Raw genomic sequence first — 24,681 nt, 5'->3', positions numbered from 1 at the left:
TTTTACTTTTTAAATTGTGTCAGCAAGAACAACTTTTTCCATTGCAAAATAGTTCCAATAAGGTTTCCAATACTAATCCAAATCTTTATTAGGTCTGAGACTGAGCACTATAATCTCCTTTTTATTTGACAGAGACATTGATTTGAGAGACTTTCAGCTGACTGAGGACATCTACTGCAAATATTACAACTAATATATTCCATTTTTCTTTTTGCTACACATTCTGCCTGTTTGTATGCTTGCTGTAGCTACTGCAAAAATTAAGAACTCTTGCTTGTTATCTGTGCCGTCTCCCTTTTTCTTTCTGTTTGCTATTTTTTGGTAAATTAAATTTCCTGCTTGGATAGAACATTATAAAAAAATCCAGCATTTTAATACAGTGATTCTCTTGCTAAACCACAAATGACATTTCAGTTTTTAAAACGAATTATTATCTGTGTCTGTACCTGGTGTCTTGTACAGAAGATCATAAATTATCATTCATGAAATGATGTTTTATTAACTCTTCTTATTCCTAGCCTTCTACATCTCTTACTACATCTATCTGCACATCAAGAGTCCATTTTTGAGTACAGATAGTACAGACAATTTCTATCTTGGCTTGACTAGTAATAAACTGAGCATAGGACTCAGAAAATATTGATGTCTAAGTTTGATGGTGTGGACTGAACAGCCAGGCTCTAGAGACGTGTCAGAAGAACATTCCATAAACACTGAATTATAGATTTTATCTCATCTTTTATAACAAAGGATCAAAGAATATGTAATGTAAAACTGTTAAACTGGGGGCCACCTCTCAGAAGAACTATTATGATTTGATTTAAAATAGATGTATTACATATAGGACTAAATTGCCACTTCACTCACTTCAATGTTTATTTTGTTTTCTGTTGTGCTTTAAAAAATAAAATTGGAAGGCGTTTTCCATTTTCTAACTTTTCTGCTATCAAGCAGTGACTTTTCAGCTGAAATTAATGAGAATATTACATTTTAAAACATGAATGTAAATGGACAACAGTATGCATATGTTGGATTTTTTTCCAGAGCGATATAATAAGATGGGTCATTCTTACGATCTAGCAATATTACCACAGAGAATGAAGAGAATGTCTAGACATGCACCTCGTCCTGGATAGGCATAATTCAAATAGCCTAATTTAGAACATCAAAGCCCTTCAAAACTTACATCACTGAGAAGTTAAGACACACTTTCTCTACAAAATTATGCTTCTTCCACAAGAAGTCCTCCCTGATTCCAAATGAAACAATTTATGTTCTTTGAGAAAGGCTTTTCCTATTTTCTGCTGATCCCTAAATGAATAATTGCTGTTCCCAAACAATGAAATGCTTTTGATCAAAAAGCTAATGTCTTCAAGCAGTTTGGAGCATTTAAACTAGTAGTTCCTTTTCTTTCTCTCATTAAAAAGCTCTAATTGTACCTTCCATCTTCCCAGCTTCCTTCCTGTTTAAGAAATCTGTTGCATTTCTTTCCTGTAACTGAGAGATCTCAAGGTCCTTTCCCTTTCCTAAAATGTAGGTGCTCCACTGTTTCTCAGTTGTTACAGTTACAGTTCCCATGCTATCTTAAAATTATTACACTATCAATTTATCTTGGCTCTACTAAAATAATTTTTCAAAAGGTTTTTGGTGTTCACTTTATTTCAGTTCTAGTATTTCTCTAAAAATGGCATACCTCTAGGCTGCTACCATAGCATGTGTTTCATAGCTCATCAACTGCCCTATAACTTTTTATTCTCCCTAATATACAATTCCATTTCAATATAGCTGTCTCTGGATAAAATTCTTCGGATTTTTTTTTTTTTTTTTTTTTTTTTTTTTTTTTAGTTTACCTCTATTTTACAGGCCATCATTAATGATTAGAAATAACAGGCTTAACCATAATCAAAAAAGTGTAGTTCTATCAGACTAAATAAAAAAATCAATTAGGTGACTGATTGGATTAAACACGACACACCATCTCTTTGAATAAAAGGAATAGAGTTTTGCTAATTGAGACTAATTTACAGAACTCACTTAACCCATTGCAGAGGTAATTTATAAGCAGTGCCCTAAATCTCAGCTACGTGACGTGAAATTAAACAATATATTAGACCAGCCAACTCATGTACACATTGTGTTCATGCTGGTCTGACAGAGCTCAGGACAAGCACTGCTGAATGGTACCCGCTCAGTAGTTCAACAGCACAGCACTGCTTGCTGAAACTGTGTTCCCTGGTCCTTGCATGGCTGCCCAAAGGAGAAAAGAGCTGTGACCAAAACACAAAGAAAGATGAACATCCAACTTGTTTGGCTTTTGGTGGTGGTAATGGTTTGGTTCTGTTTGTTTGTTTTGGGTTTTGTTTGGCTGGTCTTTTTTAAACATGAAGAAACATATTTTTAAGACTGAGAGGGGAAAAAAAAAATAGATATAAGCTGCATTCACCTACTTACTTTCAGCAACTGTTCTTGAAGAGGGAATTGCTACTTTGACCAGTTTTCTGGAACAATAGACTCAATTACTGGCCTTTAAATGGTCCTGAGTTTGGGGACATCATGCCTGCCAGAAGTTCCCAGGTAAGCATGACACAAAATCAATATTAGTCTCCTAAATCGTGCTTGAAAAACATGATGTTCTTTTATAACACAACCATATTTTCTACTTCCAGTCCAGAGCAACCAACCTGAAGCACAAGCAGAGCAGCTGGAGTCCATCTGCAAATGCTGACCATTGTAACTATGTCTTTGTGGCCTGTCCTTTTAGAACTCATGATAAATTTTTTAGATCATCTATCAATATCCTCAAAAGATGTGGGTAACATGCAAGGCCTAAGTATTTCTGTAAAACTGTATTTGACCCCAGGCACAAAACCAAAAGAGATGAGTCACTCTGCCTCCACCTTTCATTAAAACAGAATTCCGATTTGTTCTACTGAATAGATGCCTTTACAAGTATGAAAGAACTTGATAAAATTGTTTAAAAACACCCCCTTCTACAATCTGGGTAGTAGGAACACAAAAATATTACTAACTTAGAAAAGAAGGGAACAGATAACAATGATTGAAATTCTCTTTTTTTCTCTGAAGAATATGGAAAGCAAGGAGAATTGAACTTGAAATGATTACCGATGAAAGCAATTAGAAAAATCAGGAGAGGATAAAGGGATGGGAAGAAAAGCAGAGGCGGAATTTGTGCAAACAAACCATTAATGGGCACGTTTAGCCCAGTGCCTTTTCTCCATTCATAAAATATTCCCTGTTCTGGAAATAAAGTAGTTCAGTCAACAACTGGGCATGTTACTATATACTTATTTTGTTTAACATCTGCAAGCCTTTCCTCCCATAAGTGTAAAACTTTCAAGAATAGTCTTGTCAAAAAGGTAAAGAGTATTCAGAGGTCTATAGGTCTAAAAAGCATTTCCACATTTTAGCTATCTCACAGCATCAGACAAGCACATGGGGTGCTGATATCCATGAGAACCCCACATGCATGTACTAATTTGGTATTTGGCTCTGAAGAGAAAGAAAAATACAAGCTAATAATCAACTATTGTCTCAATATTATCAACAAGGCTGTTACATATTCAGAACCCAAGTTAAAACGCTGTGCAGCAGTTTTAAATGGCTAACTCTCATGCAATTTGTGACAATTTAATTCATAAAATAAATGTGTGCATGTGTTGAAGGCTAAATTGAGATCCAAACAGGTATACTGAAATACCTGAAATGCATATAACCTTGCTGATGTTTGTATATCAACACTACATACATAGCTCTTGTAGTACAAAAGGTTACAGACCCTTCTGTAGGACTGTAAAAAACTATATATATATATATATATATATACTATTTTAAGAACAGCTTTTTTATTTTGAAAGCACTTTGTCAAAATCCCTCAAAGGTGAATATTTCAGGAAGGGCTGAGGTGGTTGAATTGTCTGCTGCAAATACCCCATGTCCTGTTGTTTCCGTGAGATACAATGCAACCAAATTTTCAGCAATAACTCAAACCCTTCATAGACATTACATTATTCTAACAGCGAAACACTAATCAAATACCTACCAATCCCACTTGCCTGCTCCTACACTCAGGCACTACCAGGCCTTATAGTAAAAAATATTATCCTACAAAACGTGTTTATGGGGAAGGGAGGTTAATACCGATTTCCTTTTCCTTTTTTTTCCTTAGTATTCTCAATGCATTTCAATTAGTTTGTCTCCACTGTCGAAGTCTTGGCAATCTCTATGTCCTCCTTCCTACAAATAAGGGAGGACATTGTACATAATTTCTCTGTGCCATCTACCTGGAGTCCTGAAGAGTCCTGGGTTTCCGCTCAGTTCCTCAGACACCAAACTCACCAGCCTTTACCTTCTGACTTCAGGCACCTGCTGCAACAGCTCTGCCCATTTCCCACTGTGGTCTACACCCTTGCTCCATGGAAGAAGCAGCATCTACTCCAGTGATCTTCCCTAACAGAGGAAACAAGTAAACCGAGAGCACCCCCGCTGAGATCTTCCAGCCCCATGTCAAAATGAAACGGATGCTGTGTGGGAAGTAAAATGGCAAAGTGCATGGCAGGAATGCTGGGCTTTGTGCCTTCAAAGCTGCCAACATCCTCTGGCCTTGGGGACTGCTAAGTCTGTGGCACTGGGATCACGAAAACAGAGTAACTCCTGCTGGCTTACATGCTTGTTTTGGAACATCAAGGCCTACTCTCCAACTGCAAAGACTAGAAAGCAGATTTTTAAACAATGAACTCAATTTCTGACCATTATTGTGAAGCTCAGGAGCACCCTATAACAGGCTCTGCGAATGCATACGGCGGTGTAATACTCATCACCCATTTGCGTGTTCTTATTTCCTCTTAAGAGATTGTTTTTGATCCTATTATTCCATTATAAGTATTTTGATAATTTCTGAAAATTAGTTAGTATCTATGGTCCATTTATTTGCATAGTGATAGATCACCAGTCACAGGAAGCTGCATGGAACTACCTTTCCTTCCTATGTGGTTATGTTTTTAATTTAATGTATGTTACTTTTTTGTCAAGAACACAGATGGCAGGAAATAATATTAGAACTTCTTCAGGACTTTTTCAATGTCAAAGAGGTAGGCTTTTTAGAAAACCTGTTTTAGAAAACCTAAAATTTTAAAGTCTTCATAGTCACATTTTCAGTGTTTTCCAAAAAGAAGCTTTAAGTTCTTAATTCTGCTCAGAAATATTATTATTATTATTATTATTATTATTATTATTATTATTATTATTATTATTATTATTATTATTATTATTATTATTAAAATCTGAAAGTTTTGGTTCATAGAAGGCTGAGAATTTAGCTTTTTGTTCTAAGTCAGAAGTATTTCAAATTCTTGCGGCATGGGATGTTTTGCTGGATCTAGCAGAAGCAAGAACTCTTAATAACTTTTTTGTTGTTTTTTTTAGATAGCTAGCTCCCAACATGCAGTAACAACCAAGAAATGAAAGCTTAGTTCTTGTTATTCTGCTTCTCTTACCATCGCAAACACCCAGCATCCTTGACAAATAGAAATTACATGCATGCAGAGAGACTACACAAATAAAATGGACTACTGAGTTTGTGTTATGATCATTCACTTCAATAAACATGTCCAAGCTGAAACAAACACTCAGACAGGCCCATACCAGGCAACTGCTCAGGAAAAAAGCTCCAGACAATTCAGATGCAGACTAGCTCCTCGTAAAGCAAAGTTAGACTGAGTGCAGCTCACTGGCAGTGAGGTGAGGCTCCTCAGACGACAACCCACTAACATGGAAAATCGTGACGTTATAGCGACATTTGCTATTACAAAGTGTACGTATACTGTTTGATAATATTTCCACGCAAAACTACTCTGTGGATAATTTGAGCAGAAACAGAAATAAAAACAATTACAACTATTAGAATTTATTCCTTGTGTTCCTTTAGCATAGACAAGTCTGCAGTTTTCTAATGCAACTGCAATGACAGTGTCTTTTTCCTCATAACTGGAACCAACAGAATTAGGAACTAAATCTGCATTTGGAACTAAACAAGCATTTGGTAAATCCTGCTAACTTGATTTCTTACTTAAGGGGCATATTCTCCATGGAATTATTTCAGTTTGTTTTTTTTTAACTTCTGCTCAACTATATTTATCTGCCTGTAAAAATGTCAGATTGAAATCTGCAAATACAGCAGCCACTGTCTCTTTGCATGCAGTTCATTTGAATATTTCAAATAATTCTAAACTGGGTAGATTTAAAGACAATAAGATACAATTTCAGGTACTAAAATGGTAAAACTGAAGCAGAATGAAATTATGTTGCTTGAAAAGTCACAAAATGAGATGATGTTAGCAAATGTATATGTTTACACTGTATTACAACTAACAGGATAGCTTTAAATTACATGAGTGGAACATCTCCCTTATGAGGAAAGACTGAGGGAGCTGGGTCTCTTTAGCTTGGAGGAGACTGAGGGGTGACCTCATTAATGTTTACAAATATATAAAGGGTGAGTGTCACAAGGATGGAGCCAGGTTATTCTCAGTGACAACCAACAGTAGGACAAGGGGTAATGGGTTCAAACTGGAACACAAGAAGTTCCACTTAAATTTGAGAATTTACTTCTTTTCAGTAAGGGTATCAGAACACTGGAACAGGCTGCCCAGGGAGGTTGTGGAGTCTCCTTCTCTGGAGACATTCAAAACCCACCTGGACACATTCCTGTGTAACCTCATCTGGGTGTTCCTGCTCCAGCAGGGGGATTGGACTGGATGATCTTTTGAGGTCCCTTCCAATCCCTAACATTCTGTGATTCTGTGATTATTTGTATCTGTACTAGCAATACTTGTTACATGTCTACATTGCTTCCTATATGCACATGATAAATAATTACCAGTCAACCAAAAACATGTCAACATACACCGGTGTACAATGCCACATAAATTAAGAGGTGTGGAGTACGCATTGAAAAATAACCAAATGTAATCATATTAATATCTGTTGTCTCTATTTATAAAAGAATTACAGCACCTGCATAACTACAGTCTTGTACACAGATATTCTTTGTAACCTTTCTGTTCCTTTCTAATCAACCATATATTAAAAACCCAAATCTACCAACTTCCCAGCTTTAGGATTACATCATGCTCATACAAAATCATACTTACAAATCCTAGCTACTACTGTGAAGTAGTGATTTTTGGCAAGACAATGGATACTTTTTAGACTCAAGGGTTCTGACTTTAAAGGAACCAAATTGGGTTTCTTTTCTTTTTGTCTTTAAGTGGGTGTTCATTTCTGGGGTAGTTTCCCGAGACAATTTACCAAGTGTATCATGAAAGAGATTTCACATTGTGGTAAGACCACTACTAACAGTCAACAAGAACTTCATGCTGGGACTTCATTTGTCTTCACCTATGCACTTCCTCCCCTCATTCTTAACATGAGCAGCAAATTTCCCTCCTGTCTCAGAGATTAGTGACAGAAAACATAATAACAGCTCTTTCTTCTCTGTACTTCTGTGAAAAAATTCCAATGTGATTTAAACATACAGACCTCTTGTCATAGATGTACCTCATAAACTGATGGAGCCAAGTAGTACACTTTGCTTCCTAATTAATACAATTACTTAAAATACTTTATTTCACTAGTTCTAATCATTGCTATGTGACATCAATAGTACTTCTTTTTAAGAGATTTCCAAGAGATAGCAAGGAAGGAAAATCATTTTCCCAGAACCCTTGAATATATTTCTGTATGGTCACTCTTCCTTAGGCATATTCTAAAAGGCTTTGATTATGCTCATAACATATTTTAGTGAACCTATGTTATTAATCACTACTACAGATGGTGCTTATATCAGCTTAAAAGTTTGAGGGTTTTAAGCTGGTATATTATGCACTGCTTCCATGGGAAATTATATATGACCTAAATATGCATGCTATGTATGTTTGTGTGTGTGTGTTGGAGGGGGGTTATTTTCTCTGTTTCCTGTAAGTACTACTCATCGTTGCTGCTGTAAAATATCATAACAAAATGCAGTTATTAACTGGTGTTATGCTAGAAAAAAAATGGCAAACTACCTAACATGAAGCTGTGCCTGACTGCAGAGTTGCTGCTAATTTCAGGCTGATGTGAGGCTGGTTCAGGACTCTCTTTTCACCCCACATTTTCCATGAATGTTATATGTCCAGTGTCCAGAGATCGGGTGACAAGGGTGGAAAATTCAGTAAATATGTGGCCATAGTGAAGGCAGCTCCTCTTAAAACTACTCACACTTCAAAGGTGCAAGCTCGTTCCAACTAAAAACACTGCCAGAATTTTACATGCGAGGAGGATAGGAAGAAGGCGGCGTAGGAAAGCAAAAGAAGTATTTTCATGACAAAACAACATAGGAGGAAAAGTTAGGAACAAATTTGTATCTGTGATCAACAAGCCCCAGAGCTATTTCTCGGGAAGCGTGCTGAGCTGTAAGGCCTTACACAGCATTTGGCAAACAGGGGATCATCTAATTCAAACTGTGCACTTCATGTGGATGAACAACCAAGAAGATGAATGTTTCCAGCAATCTCCCATCTCACAACAAGAGAACAACTATTAAGACTTTTTGCCCATCAATGCATGACTTCTAGACCTATTTCTTTTGCAAATTTCTGTGAAAATAAGCTTTTCATATCTACTGATTTTAAGGGAACTGACATTTATAATGACTATTTTGCACAGAGATTACTTTAAAAGACTTTTCAATGGGTTTTCAGGCTATTTTGGTTTCCTAGAACAATTTTGCAAAATTGCCTCAGACTTTCTTCACTGTATTTTCTTCTTTTTACTAATGCTTCCAATGGCAATCACCCCTGAATTGAAATGTAAACATATGAATACAATTTTTGTTGTTGTTTCGTTAGAAGGAAGCAATAACTTTTAAATGAGAATTTGTTGTTCTCCGTAAAATAACCAATGAAAATACTTTCACATTTTGAAAAGCTTTTAATTTTGACAGTCACTTCTTAAAAGTCTGATATTAACATGTGCCTTAAAATGAAAATGGAGAGCACAATCATCTTGCAGCATTAAAGCTATTGGAAACAGTTCTTCATTTCTTTCATTCACTTTTCAAGTGAATAAGAGCATTGAGTTCTTATTTGATCCCAGCCCACCACAGCTTGTCACATGGCCATTCTGAGCTTCACAACCGCAATGCTGTCACTAAACTGATTTTTCCATAAAATACAAAAGTTCTGTCAAGTTTTAAGCAGCTTAAGAGCACCCTTCTCTGGACATATAGTTCCAATCCCAGTGATGTGGTCAAGACAGGCAAACAAACAGCAACAGGAGGTGAAGGTATGCAGACAACACTCAGATATCCATTTTGCTTTCTGAAATTGTAAAGCATACATTGCAGCGCTCAATAATCAGTTAATTACCTCACTACTTTGAAATGACTGTATGTTCAATCTGATGGTATGACTTAGTCAATCCCTTCTACTTATGAGTTTAAAAGTCATGAACATGATAACACTAAGTAAGAGAACCAGCCTTCTCCTTAAAAATACCTACTCCCAAAAGACCAGGAACATTTGAACGTAAATCAGTCACTCTGAAAAAGTGATGAATGGAAATGACACACAGGAGAGATTGGTGTTTTAACTTCAACTACTCATTTGGGCATAGAGGATTATTAACTTTATTCTCAAAAGTTCTGGTTTGAAAAGTTAAACTGTAAAGATGGCAAGTCTCTGCTCATATTTGCCTTTCTGAACAGGCACAGGAGAGGGAAGGAGCTGGCTTCTGTCCTTCATGTACTGACAGAGATCTTTTCATCAAAGCATTTTACTAAGACTAGAACCTCATCAAGGCAGTGAGCTTGCAGTTTTAACATGGAAGACTCTGCAAATAACAAGTGGCTGATTTGGCGTAAAGAAATCAGCACTGATTCTACTATTGAATTATACCTGTGGGAAAATGCAAGAAAAGAGGGATAAAGGAATGGAAGGGACAAGAAAGTAGGAACTTGTCATCAACTCAGCACTGGAGACACTGGAAGGGAGCAAAGCAAAACAAAACAAACAAAAAAATTCCCACAAAACCAACCAACCCCCCCCCCAAAAAAAATCCATAAAATTAGAAGCTTGGGAGAAGGGAATTCTAGCTTCTCCCAGATGGCTAATTTATAATGGAAAAGGTATCAAAATTGGAAATGCCAAAATCCTTGTATTCTTGTATTTACCTATAATGTAACATCACTTCAAATGATTGAGGTGTTATGCTTTTGTGGGATTTTTTTTTCTGTCAATCCAAGTAATACAGCTTTCTCTTTTATCTTGTATTTCAGGTAGGTAATCTCCAGTACTGAAGTGGATAAACCTATCAACTTATATCACATGCAGCACTGAAAAGGCATCAGATGTTAACAACTCATTACTCAGCTGGGAAAGATCAAAACTAATGACAGATGAAATGCTCTCTCTCTTGTTATTAGTCCCCTGACTCATCCCGTTCCCACTGTGCTGCTCTTTATTTTTTGCTGCCTGCGTCTACATAACAAGCCATACTGTTGTTGCAGGTAGCTCCTGTGACTCACACCTTGGGTTCACCCACCTGTCATTTGTGAGTGAGATGAACTACTATGGCACTGCTTTCCTCTGGGGTCTCTCACTATATCTGACCGGGCTACTGGGACTGCCACTCTGCTTTTCAGCAGGGTTTTGTTTTTTTTTTTTAATGCTTAAACATATAAATTATCTATTTTTACCAAACATACTACTATGAGTGCTTGAACAAAGACTGTTAATTAATGAGTATATGAATACATTTGCTAATCAAAGTGCAAAAACTCGTTATCATAACAATCTTCCCAGGTAGAAGAGAAATAACCAATTTCTGATATCAGTAAAAATGATGAATAAATATGGCATGTGATGGCAATAGTATTTCTAAAAAATGGGAAAATGCAATGTCTGTATGCAAAAGGCACAATATCAACTTCATATCTAGGAATGAGAAAAAACTAAAGACATCATATGGATTATATTTTCCTGGGAAAGAAAAATGAATCTTTTCCACTTTCTCCTTAACTCAAAGATGTTAAAAAAACCACCTTTCTACTGGTCTCCTTCTCCTATTTTTGTTGGTTCAAGCTGTGACTGCTTTCCATAATTATTGAGCCATACGTCAGAAACAGCCAGTAACAACTAGTATGAACGTACTTTCCTTGAATAGTTTTTATTCTGTCTCTGTGTGCGTTCTGTAATTGAACTTACATTTCTTGTAGTGCTCCCCTCTCCTTCAGTAAAAACAGCAGTGTCCCACATTCACAGTTACACACCACTCAATTGGCACACTCTCCACAGATTTTATTCATCACCAACAATATCCGAGTACTGTACATATGTTAAAGTCTTCTAAAGCATCACGCTGATATTCTGTAATGCCCATAAGACAAAACTATATCACTACATCTGTCTTAAAGAAATATCCACATGATGATTAGCTCACAAAGCTTTCAGCACTAACTCTGACCAGCCCACTTGCCCGCCCCACAAAAACTCCCGAAACAAACCCTCAGCTATTGCAGCGCCTTATCTGTAAACTGTGAATGTTTCTTTCTGCTTGAAAGTGAAGAGCAAAACTTTGGCATTTACTTGCTGTCTCTCCTTAGTAAAAATAAAAATGATATTTTAGAGCTCCTTCTAATCCCTATGATTCATATGTCAGCCTCCCTATATTCATCATTTCAAGCAAGTTTTTTTACCCATTTTCAGGCCTAATGGTGAACCATGTTCAAGGCAAATTACCTTCTTTTTATTCCTAATGCTCTAATCAGTGTAAGTAAAGAACACACATGACAACCTTCATGCAATTATTATTGTTGACTGGCAAGATGTCTATATAAGCTATCTTCTTCATTCCTCCAAAACATTTTAAAACCATGGAGAAAACAATAGCAAGCCCTTCTTCTGTTCCTCAAAATGCATAATCACATGGAGAGAGCAAACTCTCCTGACTATTTTTTTCCTTGGAGCTTTTAAAGTTTCAAATCAAAGCCACAATATATATCTGATGAATAACATTATTACGACTTCACCTTGAGAGTACAGACTTTAGGCATTCATGGGGTCATGCAATACTGCAGACAAGTCAGCCATCAACCACTGTTTTTAACAGGTGTTTTCTGAAACCTGAGTGCCCATGACTGTGCTCATCAGCATTAATCACAGAAAGTGACTTAGATCCATAGATAGGAATAACTAAAATTTTGGCATTAAACTGACAAATTTCCCAAGAACCATATAGGAAACTACTTGAGAGTCATCTTCAAGCCCAACTTTAGATGTGTGGATGTGGAACTACCCATAAAGCTACTGAGAAAACTGACTTATTCTCTCCTTCAATAAACTTCCAGTTGACCTGACATGTAATCACTTCAGTTCAGAGGTGGTTCAGGCTCTGCTAGAGGAGACACTTTTAGAACAATTCAATTTTTAAAACACAACCTCTGGTGTGATTTTCACACTCGCGATCATAATTTGTCCATAAGCAGACTATATTGTTCATAATAAAAACAGATTATTCCACTCTTAAGCTCAGGAAACTATTACTCAAGCAATGATGGTTTATGCCATAGCATTGCTTATATGCTTAAGCAGTCAAGACTAAAGCATTACTACAATTTCCAGCAGAATTTCCATTATATTTTAGATCCTACACTAGTCACTGTTAATCTAGAAATCTAGTTTTAGCCGTTAGCGTACTAGGGTATGTAGGTATATTAATGTGTTTTCTGCAAAGCTATCCATGCAAATTCATGTATTTGTTGCATCCAGTCTGAGCCTACTTGCAAGTAAGATTGTGGGTGACTCAGCTTGAGGTGAACCATCACTACAAAGACCATCTGCTACAGCACATTGTATGTTCTCTCTGTTCAAAGACCTAATTGCACTTACTTACCCTCACAGGTTCTAGTTGGATGATGTAATTCAGCAAGCCTCTGTGAAGTCTAGGGTCTTTTACAAAAAGCATTCTTGGCTGAAATTGTAATCGGCATGCAGTGTCCTGCTACAATGGCCTCAGAAAGCAGTGAGCTAGTGTCAGGACAAGTCAGTATAGAATTATGCTGAAAAAGCCACGTGTAGTAGTTGACTAGCTGAGTATGTAGACTGTAAATATCCATTCTGCAACAGCAAATGATGCAGACCTTGGTGTGAAATAAGATTTGAGTGCAATGAGATCATTAGCTCATCAGACTCAACAAGCTAAAAAAAAAGAATAATTCTGGGGTGCTAAATATTTGTTCTTGCTTGTCATGACATACTAAAGACACCACAGGTGAGCACAACAGGTTGTAGGTCTGCAGGCAGTACAAGTCAGAGCAGCCAGCTCCCAAGGCCCTACTTCCACTGATTTTTCTATGTTAAATCCCATTTGGAATTAGACAAGGATGCTTTTCCCCTCTCCAATAATTGTTTATTTGTATCTATAATAAGTCCCATCATTCGTGTTAAAGACTTTGTAATATACTAAGTTGTGCACCATAGTTCTTTGCATAAAATGAAGGTATAATTTTATACAGAGTTCTTTATCAAAAGCACTCAAATGAGTATCATTAAATCATTAATGCTATAAAGTTAGGAAAAGTCTGTCTGTGCCAAGGAATGAGTTAATAGAATCAGGACAGGTGCTAACAGCTTTGTTTTTATCCCTTTGTTTTCAGAGACTTTTATCTTGGCATATACAATATATTGGCACTCAGTCAAGGACTGGGGTATTTTTCACCTCCTGCTTGTAGGTGACTGGAATGCTGTTACCCTAATTATTCTGCGATTCGCTAGCTCTAGTGAATTTACACCAAATATAAACTTGCTGCAATTAAGTCAGTCTGAGAGCCTCTTAAATGTGGATAAAAATCTGAATAGTAATTGGCACACATCTAGGGGTTAGTATTCTTTTTCATCAAATAGCTTGCAAACTCTTTTTGAGCATATTTTAATCTGGTAAAGACAATGAAATTATTTACTTTTGAATGTTTTCAAGAAATAAATTGAACAAAAATGGTGTGTTTCAATTCAAGCAGCTTGCTCACAAAAATGAACATAAATATCAAGATCAAGCAACTTATTTTCTCTCTATGAATATATGAAATATAAAGCAATATAATTCATCCCTTTTTCAAAATTTCACAAGGTGAAATAATCTTTAACTTACCATTGCTTTTGTGTTTTTCTGAAGCACAATTTGTACAGCCCATAGAAAATTATCTATGTTTGAAATGTTTCACTTTGTGGATATTTTATTTGATAAAACACCTAAGGAATGACTCAGTAAACAATATAATCACATCATCCTATTTATTATAATCACAACATTCTATAAAAGGTTAAATTCAGGTACCATTCCCTGGGCTGATTTGGCTAATATAGTCATTGTTAAAGAGATATGGTCAGTAATTCTGCATTAAAAAATGACTGCTTTTTCAACTAGGTTTTTACTTGCTGTTTTCAGAGGCAAAACTATGAAATAAAAATGAAAATACCTCTCTTGCTTTGATAAAAATATGATTAAAATGCTAGCCCATAAGACCCTTTTCTTACAGACAATTTATGGACAGCTTTACTTTTTACAAGTTGTTTAAAGGACTCTTCCAGGTCTTCTCCAAGTACTTGCAGGAACGTGACTTAATTGTGGTAGACCTACCCATTTTGCTTTCCCTCACAAACAAACAATTGCAAAGTTCCAGTTTTTATCAGATATAATCCTGGGCTGATGGCTAGGTATATAATACATGCTGTTATGCATACGCACACAGATATATATCTATGAGCATATAGACATTTATATGTATTTTTTAACTGGAGAGAATCTGCTCATTATTTGACCATTTTCATATGGATGTTTTTGTGGGTAGTAAGAGTACCATAAGTCATCAGCCACTGCTTTATGCTTTAAAGGAAGTATGTGCACTTAGATTTTCATTATTACCTTCATGGTCCTTAGAGAAAAATACTCTCATGTTTCCTAGCAGTCAATGGTTTTGAGTTCAAGCTGAGATTCATTTGCTACATGTACACAAACTCCTAGCACATTAAAGAAAACACGCTACTCTCAACACAAAAGTTTGAAGAGTTCAGATTCCATCCAGGATAGAGAACTGACAGGAAAGTTATTAGCAGAACTAAAATGACAGTTATGCTGTTCTGGTGAGTTTTTTAGTCATGTGTAGTAAAAATTACTGCCTGGTATTTGAAGGAGAAAATCTGCAAAGAGAAAAAAATGAACCCTGCTGTGCTTTTTCTTTCCCCTTGCAATTGATAAAGTTAATGCCTCAGGTTATATACAAAAATTGTTGTATCAGTGACTGCTGTGTACTACTGTACATATATTCTAATTTGAAAACCATAGCACACAAGGTAAGCCAGAGAATAACAATTAATATGGATCATTTAATAGGATGACACACTCTACTAACTTATGGGAGATAAAAGTCCATTTTTCAGAGGTTAGGTTTTGTACAAATATTTTCTAAAATCATGAAAACATTTTGTTCACACTTAAGACTCTTTCCTTCTTTGTGCTGGACTAATTTACTAGCAAAAACATTCCTAAGGTTGAAAATTAAACTATAGAATACTTCTTGCAGTTCTGGACAGTACAAACTTCTGTAAATACTTTCTATGTAAGGATTACCTTTTTCATTACAGAAAATGCAACTGTTTACAGAGCTGACCAGAGTACGGAAAAAGTAGGTTAAACAATGGCACTTATTTCAAAGGAACTCCATATTCATTGATAGCACAAAAAGATACATATCCACATAGAAATGCATAAATGTATATAAAATATGTAAATAAATGAATAAATATAGTATACTAGTCAATTAATAGATGGACAGTTTTTTTTCATATAGCAATACTGACTTGGATTAGTTATAAAGTTTACAGCTGTTTTGCAAATCACCACAGACATCTCAGCCTTAGCTTCTTGGACACAGGCAGTCAGCTACAAAAGCAGATCATAAATGTTGTCATAACTGTCTACAGCCACAATTCAGTATGTGTTGCAGAGTGCAACGGCAGTCCTTATCTTCCTGAACTGGTCTGTACACTAAACTCATTATACTTTGCATGAACACAGGCTAAAAATCAGATCTGAAATGCAGAAACTCTGCAACAAAAATATTGTCATCTTCAGATACGTGACTTTCTGTAGAAAATTAAGCATTCATTTCTCTTAATTTGCAGGACAAAACCATCTCTGTATAAGCCCACTCCAACATGAGAGAGACATATCAAAAACACTATAATTAAAGTGTTCAAGGAACAGTCAATGTCTCCTCCAGAATAGATAAGTATGAATTCCCCATAGCACTCAGTTAAAAGTGTTTACCTTATGTAAGGGGATGTTGAAATGGCAAAGTGGAAATTTTAAATAGTATGAGATTCATTTTGACTCTTACCGGAAAAGACACTGGGGATCTTGGAAAGAAAACTTTTGACTGTACGAATAGGAATCCCATTTTTCTCATCTTGCATGCGGGCTATGACATCTTCCATCTGAAAATGGAGGGGAAAAAAAATGAATAAACAGATCCAGAAATATTTCCTAAAATGAATTATCCAAGGAATCCTAGATCAGCCTCTCAGAATGACAAGTCCACTCTTGTTATTTTTTAATTTCTAATTTTTAGATTTTTACTGAACAGGTTAAAAAAACTGCACAACAGTTAAAAAAAAAAGAAAAAAGTGCTCAAAGTCTCTTGAGAAAGAAATAGCAAGGCAGAAGAGGTTTAGTTAAAGCAGTTAAAAGGAGTTAAAAGAAAAAGTTAAAAACCATTGCTGGATGTAGAACCTCATGTTTGATTGTACTTCTGGTATTGTACCAAATACAAAAGCAAAATAGACTCATACAGCCTTCCAGGGGACTGATACAGCTCTCAAAAAGACTGTTCAAAACAAAAACAGAGTTTTTAAGTTCAAAGCAAAAATTCCTTTTTTAAGAGAATATAATGTACGGCATGATGTAATCTTACATCCCTGGAGACAGCAGAGCCAGAAAGGTAGGATTTATTGTAGTTAATGGAATCGGTAGAAAAACTGCTCAAAATCAATTTGCTGTATTTTTTTCATATTTTTACATTAGCTATTTTTTTTGCAACTCAGTCTTTTAGGCTAATTTGGCCCATACATTTTACAAATTATGCTCAACCCAAAGGTTCACTTTCATGTGAACTATAAACAGCAAGCCCAGTTACTTGAAAATGCAAAGAATATTTAGATTGGCTGGTTATATTCTCAAACATTTCATTATTTCAGTTTACACATTAGATAATTCCCATCTTTCTTCTTTGATTATTTAACTTCTCAAAATATTCAATGGTATTGTGATAAAGTGAATTACAACCATTCCTGATTTTTTCTTAAATCACCAACATACTCCATATGAAAAACTCTGTGTGACAGAGCATTTCATATCATTTTATTAGATACATATTAAAAAAAAAAAAAAATCTATCTCACCTCTGTTCCCCCAATATGTTCCCAAATAATTCATTAAAAGTTTTTGGCTGAGTTGTGTTAAGAAAAGATACAAACAGACAAAGTTCTGTTCTACACCTTTTTTCCACAGAAATCTGATGACCCAAATCAGCAAAGAGCAAATCATCATTAGTTGCAGCTGTGAATTAATTGGCCCAATGAAGGAGTTGTCTAGAACCAGGAAAAGCAGCTGCGGTCACCAGTGGTATACATAGGAAAACAGAACAAAAATCCATACCAAAAAGGAAAACAAATCAATTAGTTCATCTGCTCATGAAAAACTTGTTTATACAGAGTGCCTGGAGGCTCACATGCTCCATGTTCTTATGGATCAGACATTAACAATGCAAGGAACACAAATCCAGTGCCATAGTCCAAAACAGAAAGTACACACGAGAAGTAGATATTGTTATTACAGCACATGGCCAGATGTGGAACACTGAGTCTATTGCTCAGAATTAAGGAATATACGAATGCAACGGAAGAAACAAACAAATGTTCATTGTAATTACTTTCATCTGACAGGGAATTTAATTATTTAAACAGAAAAAGGCTATTAATAGTGTTCTGAATAAATTGCCAAGCACACAAATGGTTGTCTATGAAAAGGCATCTGTCCCTACATTTATTATCCATATAGTCAGAGAAGGTTCATTTTAACTCCTTCTAAATTGAGTTGGAAAACTCTCTTATTGAGCCCTTTAATAAATAAGATGTCACTCTAATTCAAGTTAATATATTTGCTTTAAACAATAAAGTAAATTATTATCATAAGTGCATGGGCCTTCTATGGAAATGAACAGAAGTAAATTTGATGATAAATTCCACATATGCATCCTAAGCTTATAAGAATATTGCTAGAACTTCATAGTGTATAATAAAGTGTGTTACACTGGGACAAAGTTTAGAAGACAATTTAGAAGACAACATGATAAAGGTGTATTTGCATTATAATAAGGATTACTACAAATGTAGGACACAATCCTGGAACATAATATTACTGGTAGTGATATGCAGTTATCTATTTCTCAGGAACACGCATGAGTGTTTCACACCTTGCATTCCTAGTGCTGTCAGTAATCCTTCTTTGGAGGGTAAATGGAATAAATTGTTAACTGACACATACGCTTTCCTGAACTTGCTTCATGGACAAGATTTAATCTAAATGGTACCAAGCCTAACTCTGATAGGGACTGTAGCTCTAGGGGAGTTCTCTGGTTTTGATCAGCAAAGTGAGCTCCAGGATGTCTGCACTGCAAAATTACACCTTCCCCTGCACGTCTAGGTCAGATTATTGTTCCATGTCAGGAGCAAACACCCACTGTGCAAAAAGCAGCTCATACTCCAGGCAGCATCACTGAGAACTGCCTGGTTAATGCAGTGTTCAAAGATTACTGCATGAGCAGGAATGTTCTGAAACAAGATACAACACAGCAGCAGACTCCTAATTAGTCACAGCTGACCTGCAATTCTGTATGTTATCTGTTAGACTACAAAATTCTTACTTAACTTGTCCCTTTTTACACAGAAATCTGAAAGGTCACTCTTGGTTTGTGGTCATCTTTAATACTAAACATAAGAACTCAAGAAAATGAAAGGCACAACAACAACAAAAAGCTTCAATTAAAGATTCAAAATCATCTAATTCAAAATATGTAGTTGCACAGTTTAACTTTCAATATATGTAATGCCTATTTCTACCTTAGTTGCTATAAATTCAGCAAATGTATAATCTCTTCCACTGAAAAAACATCTTATTTAATTATATTTGAGAAGCAGCACTCAAGCCACATCTCTGTCATTTATCAACAATGACCTAAGACAATGAAAAGGGCAGAATAGTTTAATTAGAATGATGAAAGAAAATCTTCATCTAATTTTGCTCAAGAAGTCCAATCTGGGAAACACAAGCTGCTTCCCAATACAATAATTTTCCTGCCTGATGGTTTGCTTCTGAGTCACCTGACCTGATGCTCAAAAGTGAAATATAAGCTACTTCACCTCAGAATTAGGCCTTCACAGTTCTTATGTGCTTACCTGGATGAACCTGATGGGCTCTGATCATACAATGGAATCTTTTTTAGTCATAAGCCTCCGAAAAGAACTCAGAGAAAACAAATCTACAAACAAACCTGCCTTTTGATCACTCTGCAAATGAAGCTAATGTGCTTGAGAAAAGGAAGTTGTATAAGCAGATCTTTTAGCTTTTCAGTCATCATTATATACAATTAACAAGGAAAATGTAGCTAGAAGGAAGTTCATAGTGCAGCAAGGATTGAACCAGAGCATTTCTAAATAAATGTATACTTCAAAAAATGTGCCGTTTGTTTACCAGTGAGGCAATTCTAACCCTGACAAAAACTCACTAACATTCTGACCCATAGGCAACTCAGACCAAACTTAAAATATTGATATTTAAAACTTCACTTATCTCCTTGTGAAGATAATCTGCAGTCTTCATCTTGGCAGGTAAGGGCTCTATTTCAAACACTAACTTTGCAACAACAGTGACAATGCATCTTATATGAAACAAACAGAAAGAGGATAGTGATATCCTATAATAGAAAGGCAAGAGGATACAGGAACCATTGCCTAATAATGACCTCTGTGACTGCTCCAAATGCACTGGAAGCCAGGCATGGAGACGTGTCTCACCCCAGGGAAAGAACCCACGAAGTCCACAGCAAATCCACAGAGCCCATGGGGAAGAGAGATAAAAAGTTATCAAATAGGAAGTGAAGGTGGTTGTTCTCAGTTGTATATTGCTAAAAGTCCATTGAAGGACTGTGCTTATTAGGCTTCTCTTCTTCTTTGATATGATCATAAGAGGTTTCTTCCATATGGGGTACAATTCACCTCTTCTATCCTCAATTATCTGTCACTACCCAAAGGTATCTGACTTTCCTCATTATTGACAGTGGAATTCTTGACAATAAACCAGGACTAGTATACTTACCTACATACAGGCAGGTGAAATTAATACAACTCTGAGGGGCAGTATTTTTATACTTCCTTAGATTTCAGTGCCAGGTGGTTTGGGAAGCACCTGTTTTTAAAATTTCTAAATATAAATACAAATTTCATTGCTAATCAACCACACATCTTGCAAAAATTATCCCCTTGTCCCATAATTCAGCATCTCAGTTTAAGAAGTGGGATTTTTTAATTAATTCCAAGACTACAAAAGTCAAAAGCTCAAAAAGTTTGTCAGTGAAGGACAAGAGTTTTTTCTTCCCTTAAAAGTAAGCCTAAATCAATTCTATTAAAGATTGTCACTAGATACAAGGATTCGAAGACCCGAAAAAGAAAGCAGTGGTCTGGAACTAACTAAAACCCAAGAGATACATAGTAAAACCTTGAAGCCTTGACCTGCTTACACATTTACAGACATCTCAGTTCAATTTCTGTTACTAAAACAAATTTCAGAGCCAAGGAATTAAAAGCATATCCAGGAATACTAGAATGAAACTAAGCATTATTTTGTCCTCAGTTATCATACCTCAGACCAGGGGATCGCTCTTACATTGATTGTACTGGGGTCTACCCACACTACAGCTTTATTAATTCTGCTAAAATCTTTCTTCATTTTACCCAAATACAGGAGTGGAATAACCCAGTGGAACTAACTACAAACCTCATCCAGACTTGTTAACTAACTACAACAAGTTACAAGATGTGATCTTTTCTTACACTACACAACGAGCTTCCCGAGACATTTTTTTCCCCTTCCTACCTCAACATGTTAAAGAGTCTGAGGTCTTCAGCATGGCTGGTCAGCAGGTTGCAGGAGGCTTCCCTTGGCCAGCCCTGTGCAGAGACCTACGTGAAGCAACATGGGCTGAACAAACCCAGCAGGGAAGGAGAAAGCTGCAAGGTTCCTCACAAAGTAATGGCCATTTTTTCTGTTTTCCAACACATGCTAACTATACAGAACAGACAGATATATTCTCATCTTGTTAGGATTCTACTGATAATGAATTATTCCTCTTGCTTTCAACAGTACTTCTCTCTTGAAACTCCATTGTACTACATATGTTCTGTCTCACACACTGCCAATTATACTACAAATTGTCTGTTAAGACCTCCATCAGCTAGCAAGCTTGCAATTGCAGGATGCAGAATATTTGTAGGAAAGTATTTTGCTGTGGTTCATTCATGCAAAAAAAAAAAAAAACAACAACAAACAAAAAAACCTGTATATTTACATGAATGGCTAAACTACTCCATTAGAATTATACTTTAGGAGCCTCAGCCTCTCTGTCTTCCCATGTGAGCTGCTCTTTGCCTGGACTACACATGCCAACAATTGCTGCAATATCCTTCTTTAATTGAATCATCACAGTGCCACCTGAGAGCTGCCCAACTCAGTGAACCAGGGGGCTTTTTTCAGCTACTCAAGCTGCATCATAGAGAAGCAAAGAGCACAAAATCGACGAACTACAAATCCCGGGAGGCTGCACTGACAAGCACAGATACAGACAAACTGATTGCCAGATAAAATATTTCAGTGTTGCTCACCAAAGTAAAGCAAATCATTTTCAGGTCAGGAGTGCTGACAACTCTTTTTCTAAATCAAGTGTGTAGAAATGAGATGGTTTGACATCTCTATATCAAAGATTTTAGCATTGCCCATTTTGTACAGAATGGAGTTATTTCAACTCTTCATTCCTACTTGGGATCAAAACAAAGTTTAAAACATTCACAAGTCCAGAAAAGTACATTTAGATTTTTGACTAAATTACAATGCTGAAAGATGGCTTAAAACATGCAAGGTTAACTGAACTGTTAGTGACAGTCATGCATGAAGTATTTGAGCTTGCTGAAAAACATAAACAGGAGGAGTTCCTCTAAGCCAGCAATATTGCTTCTCTGGCCTACCAACACAGGAAACTGCCCTAAGTACTCTCTGATGAACATTAAATTAGAGAATAACAATGAAAAGAATACAAGATGACTGGTTTCATTCTTTCCAGAACCTCCATTTGCTGAAGTAATGATATGACAATATAAAATCAAATGACAAATCAACATAAAAGCTGCCAACCATATTAAATGGATACAATCAAGATTGTTTGAAGAGCCTAATTTACTACATATACCTATGACGCTAGCATGTCTGCCTCATGTTCCTTCCCTTCTGCAGTATGAAGTCACTGGTGTAAGCAAATAGTTCATACTCTGCCCTCAAACAGAAACCTTGTGTAGAGCCAAAGATGTTCTGGTTTTGTATGTAGCATAAAACTATATTGAAGCATTATGTGTCATCACTCTTATGTCTGCATTTGTAATTGTCAATTTATGAATTTCTAATTAAGATTTAAATTTAATTGCACTATTTATCTGTACTGTATCAGATATAGCAAATAGGTAGTGTTGCAAATTGGTTGTAAAACAAAGTGGTACTATATACACCAGCAGCCTGTATTTACACTAATTAAGTGGAGGGCAAGCTTTTGTCGGGAATAATTTAAGTTATCTTGAATTTCTTTGAAAATTGATTCCAATTCTGTGTAATTATTTTTGAGACCTGAGTTTTTTCTGATTAGATGAACAGTGCCACTGGGCTTGTTCCTGCCATCAACACTGCATGCTCACCAGTTAACTTGCATCAATATGAAAGACTCTGCACACTTTGCTGATTTAGAGCTGTGGTTTTGGAATTATAACTTTAGGCATGTTCTTGTGTTACTTATGCATCTGAAATGCTTAATCAACATAACCAGCAGTTTATTACAAATCATGCAAGTAGTTATTTGCTTTTCATTCCTATGTCTTGCTCATTTTGAGCAGTTATACCAAATTCTGGATATCAATACCCAGAGACGCATTGTCCTGGGGACAATGAGTGAACATGCACTTACAGTGACACAGACAGGTTACTATAAAAGAAGCAGCAACCACCTTTCAGTAGTGCTGTCCTATCTGATACTAAAGTTCATGAAAATAAACCCCTTCTTAGATACGTTCTCTCAAAGCAGAAAAAAAAAATAAAAAGGCACAATCTTCATGTAAAGTTCACTGAAATCACATAGAATGGGCAAAATCAGTTAAGTCATTGGCAGCTCAGATATTGATAACTACTGCATAGCAAAGAATTATCTACAAAGCTACTTTACAACATTCTCTCTGGGAGACAGAGTATCCAAGGAAGAAATACAGTTTCAGAATAAAAAATTCTGAAATAAAACAAACAAACAAACAAACATAAAATAAATGGTCTGCCAAAACAGAATTTAGTTGACGTTTTTTGAAACAAGTATGACTTAAAAGCGTACTTTGAACTTCTGTGATTAACGTGTAAACATGTGGCCTATTTGGAAGCCACAGCTGTCAGTGATCCCTAGATAAAGAATAGATAAAGGCTAATCCCCATCACATAAAACCATACAATATTGAATGGAATATCTTGAAGATACAATATAGTGCATTTTGTGGATAGTGATTTATGCAAATAAGTTATTCCTTTTTTCTCCCAGGGACTGCTAAATTTGAGCTAGTGGTTTGGTGCACCAACATGTCACACAATATAACTTTTTTCTCTATCTCATACATTGGGTAAACTGAAGATCTCCCAGTAACCTTCCATTTCTACTACCATTCTACAGTGTCACCTGATTTATTTCCTACTGTGCCTTCTTTGGACAAGTTGAACTGAAAACAATTAACACTGCATTTCAACAGAAAAAAAGTGCTTCTTTATTCTAATTCACAAAAATAGTGCAGGTTTGCTTCTGTCAGTATATTTTTTGAAGAATTTAGAGTGTCAGAAGAATGTCAACAAACCTATAATACCACATGGGCTATTACTTCCAGTTTTTTTCATTTAGATTAATATTTGTCTCACCTAAGAGTCCTGCAAATAAATATATAGGACATACACCCAGTTCACTGCATGTATATTAATGTGATATGGCTGGACCGTGAACAGCAGATTGTAACAGTTTCTAAAAGCTACTCAACTAGTATTACAAAAAAACCATATAACTTTGGAGGAATATATCATACTGATTCAGCTTCAGAATTAAGAAAAAGTTATAGAAAACGCTGTGCTAAGAGTCAGAATCTCTGTACTAGATCCAGTTGGATCAAACTAAGTAGCTTGAACATTGGTCTTAGAAACTTTGGATCACAAGTTTCATAGAGAGTTACTCTC

The 24,681-nt window shown here is 35.9% G+C and overlaps 1 protein-coding gene across 13 annotated transcripts in view; it reads right to left on the bottom strand.

Annotated features, from left to right (window-relative positions):
* Positions 1 to 24,681, bottom strand: part of RGS7 (regulator of G protein signaling 7) — a gene marked incomplete at both ends in the record, with an annotated part of 239,621 nt that overhangs the window by 122,676 nt on the left and 92,264 nt on the right. For all 13 annotated transcript variants that reach the window (XM_082048677.1, XM_082048678.1, XM_082048680.1 and 10 more), the window contains one exon: positions 16,451 to 16,547. In XM_082048677.1, coding sequence (XP_081904803.1) covers positions 16,451 to 16,547 — 97 coding nt within the window. The remainder of the gene's footprint in view (positions 1 to 16,450; positions 16,548 to 24,681) is intronic.

Source organism: Streptopelia decaocto, assembly GCF_964273445.1.
Source record: "Streptopelia decaocto genome assembly, chromosome: 3".
NCBI classification, from domain to species: Eukaryota; Metazoa; Chordata; class Aves; order Columbiformes; family Columbidae; genus Streptopelia; species Streptopelia decaocto.
Note: the sequence above shows the minus strand (reverse complement) of the source record. Positions and strands in the feature narration are given on the sequence as shown.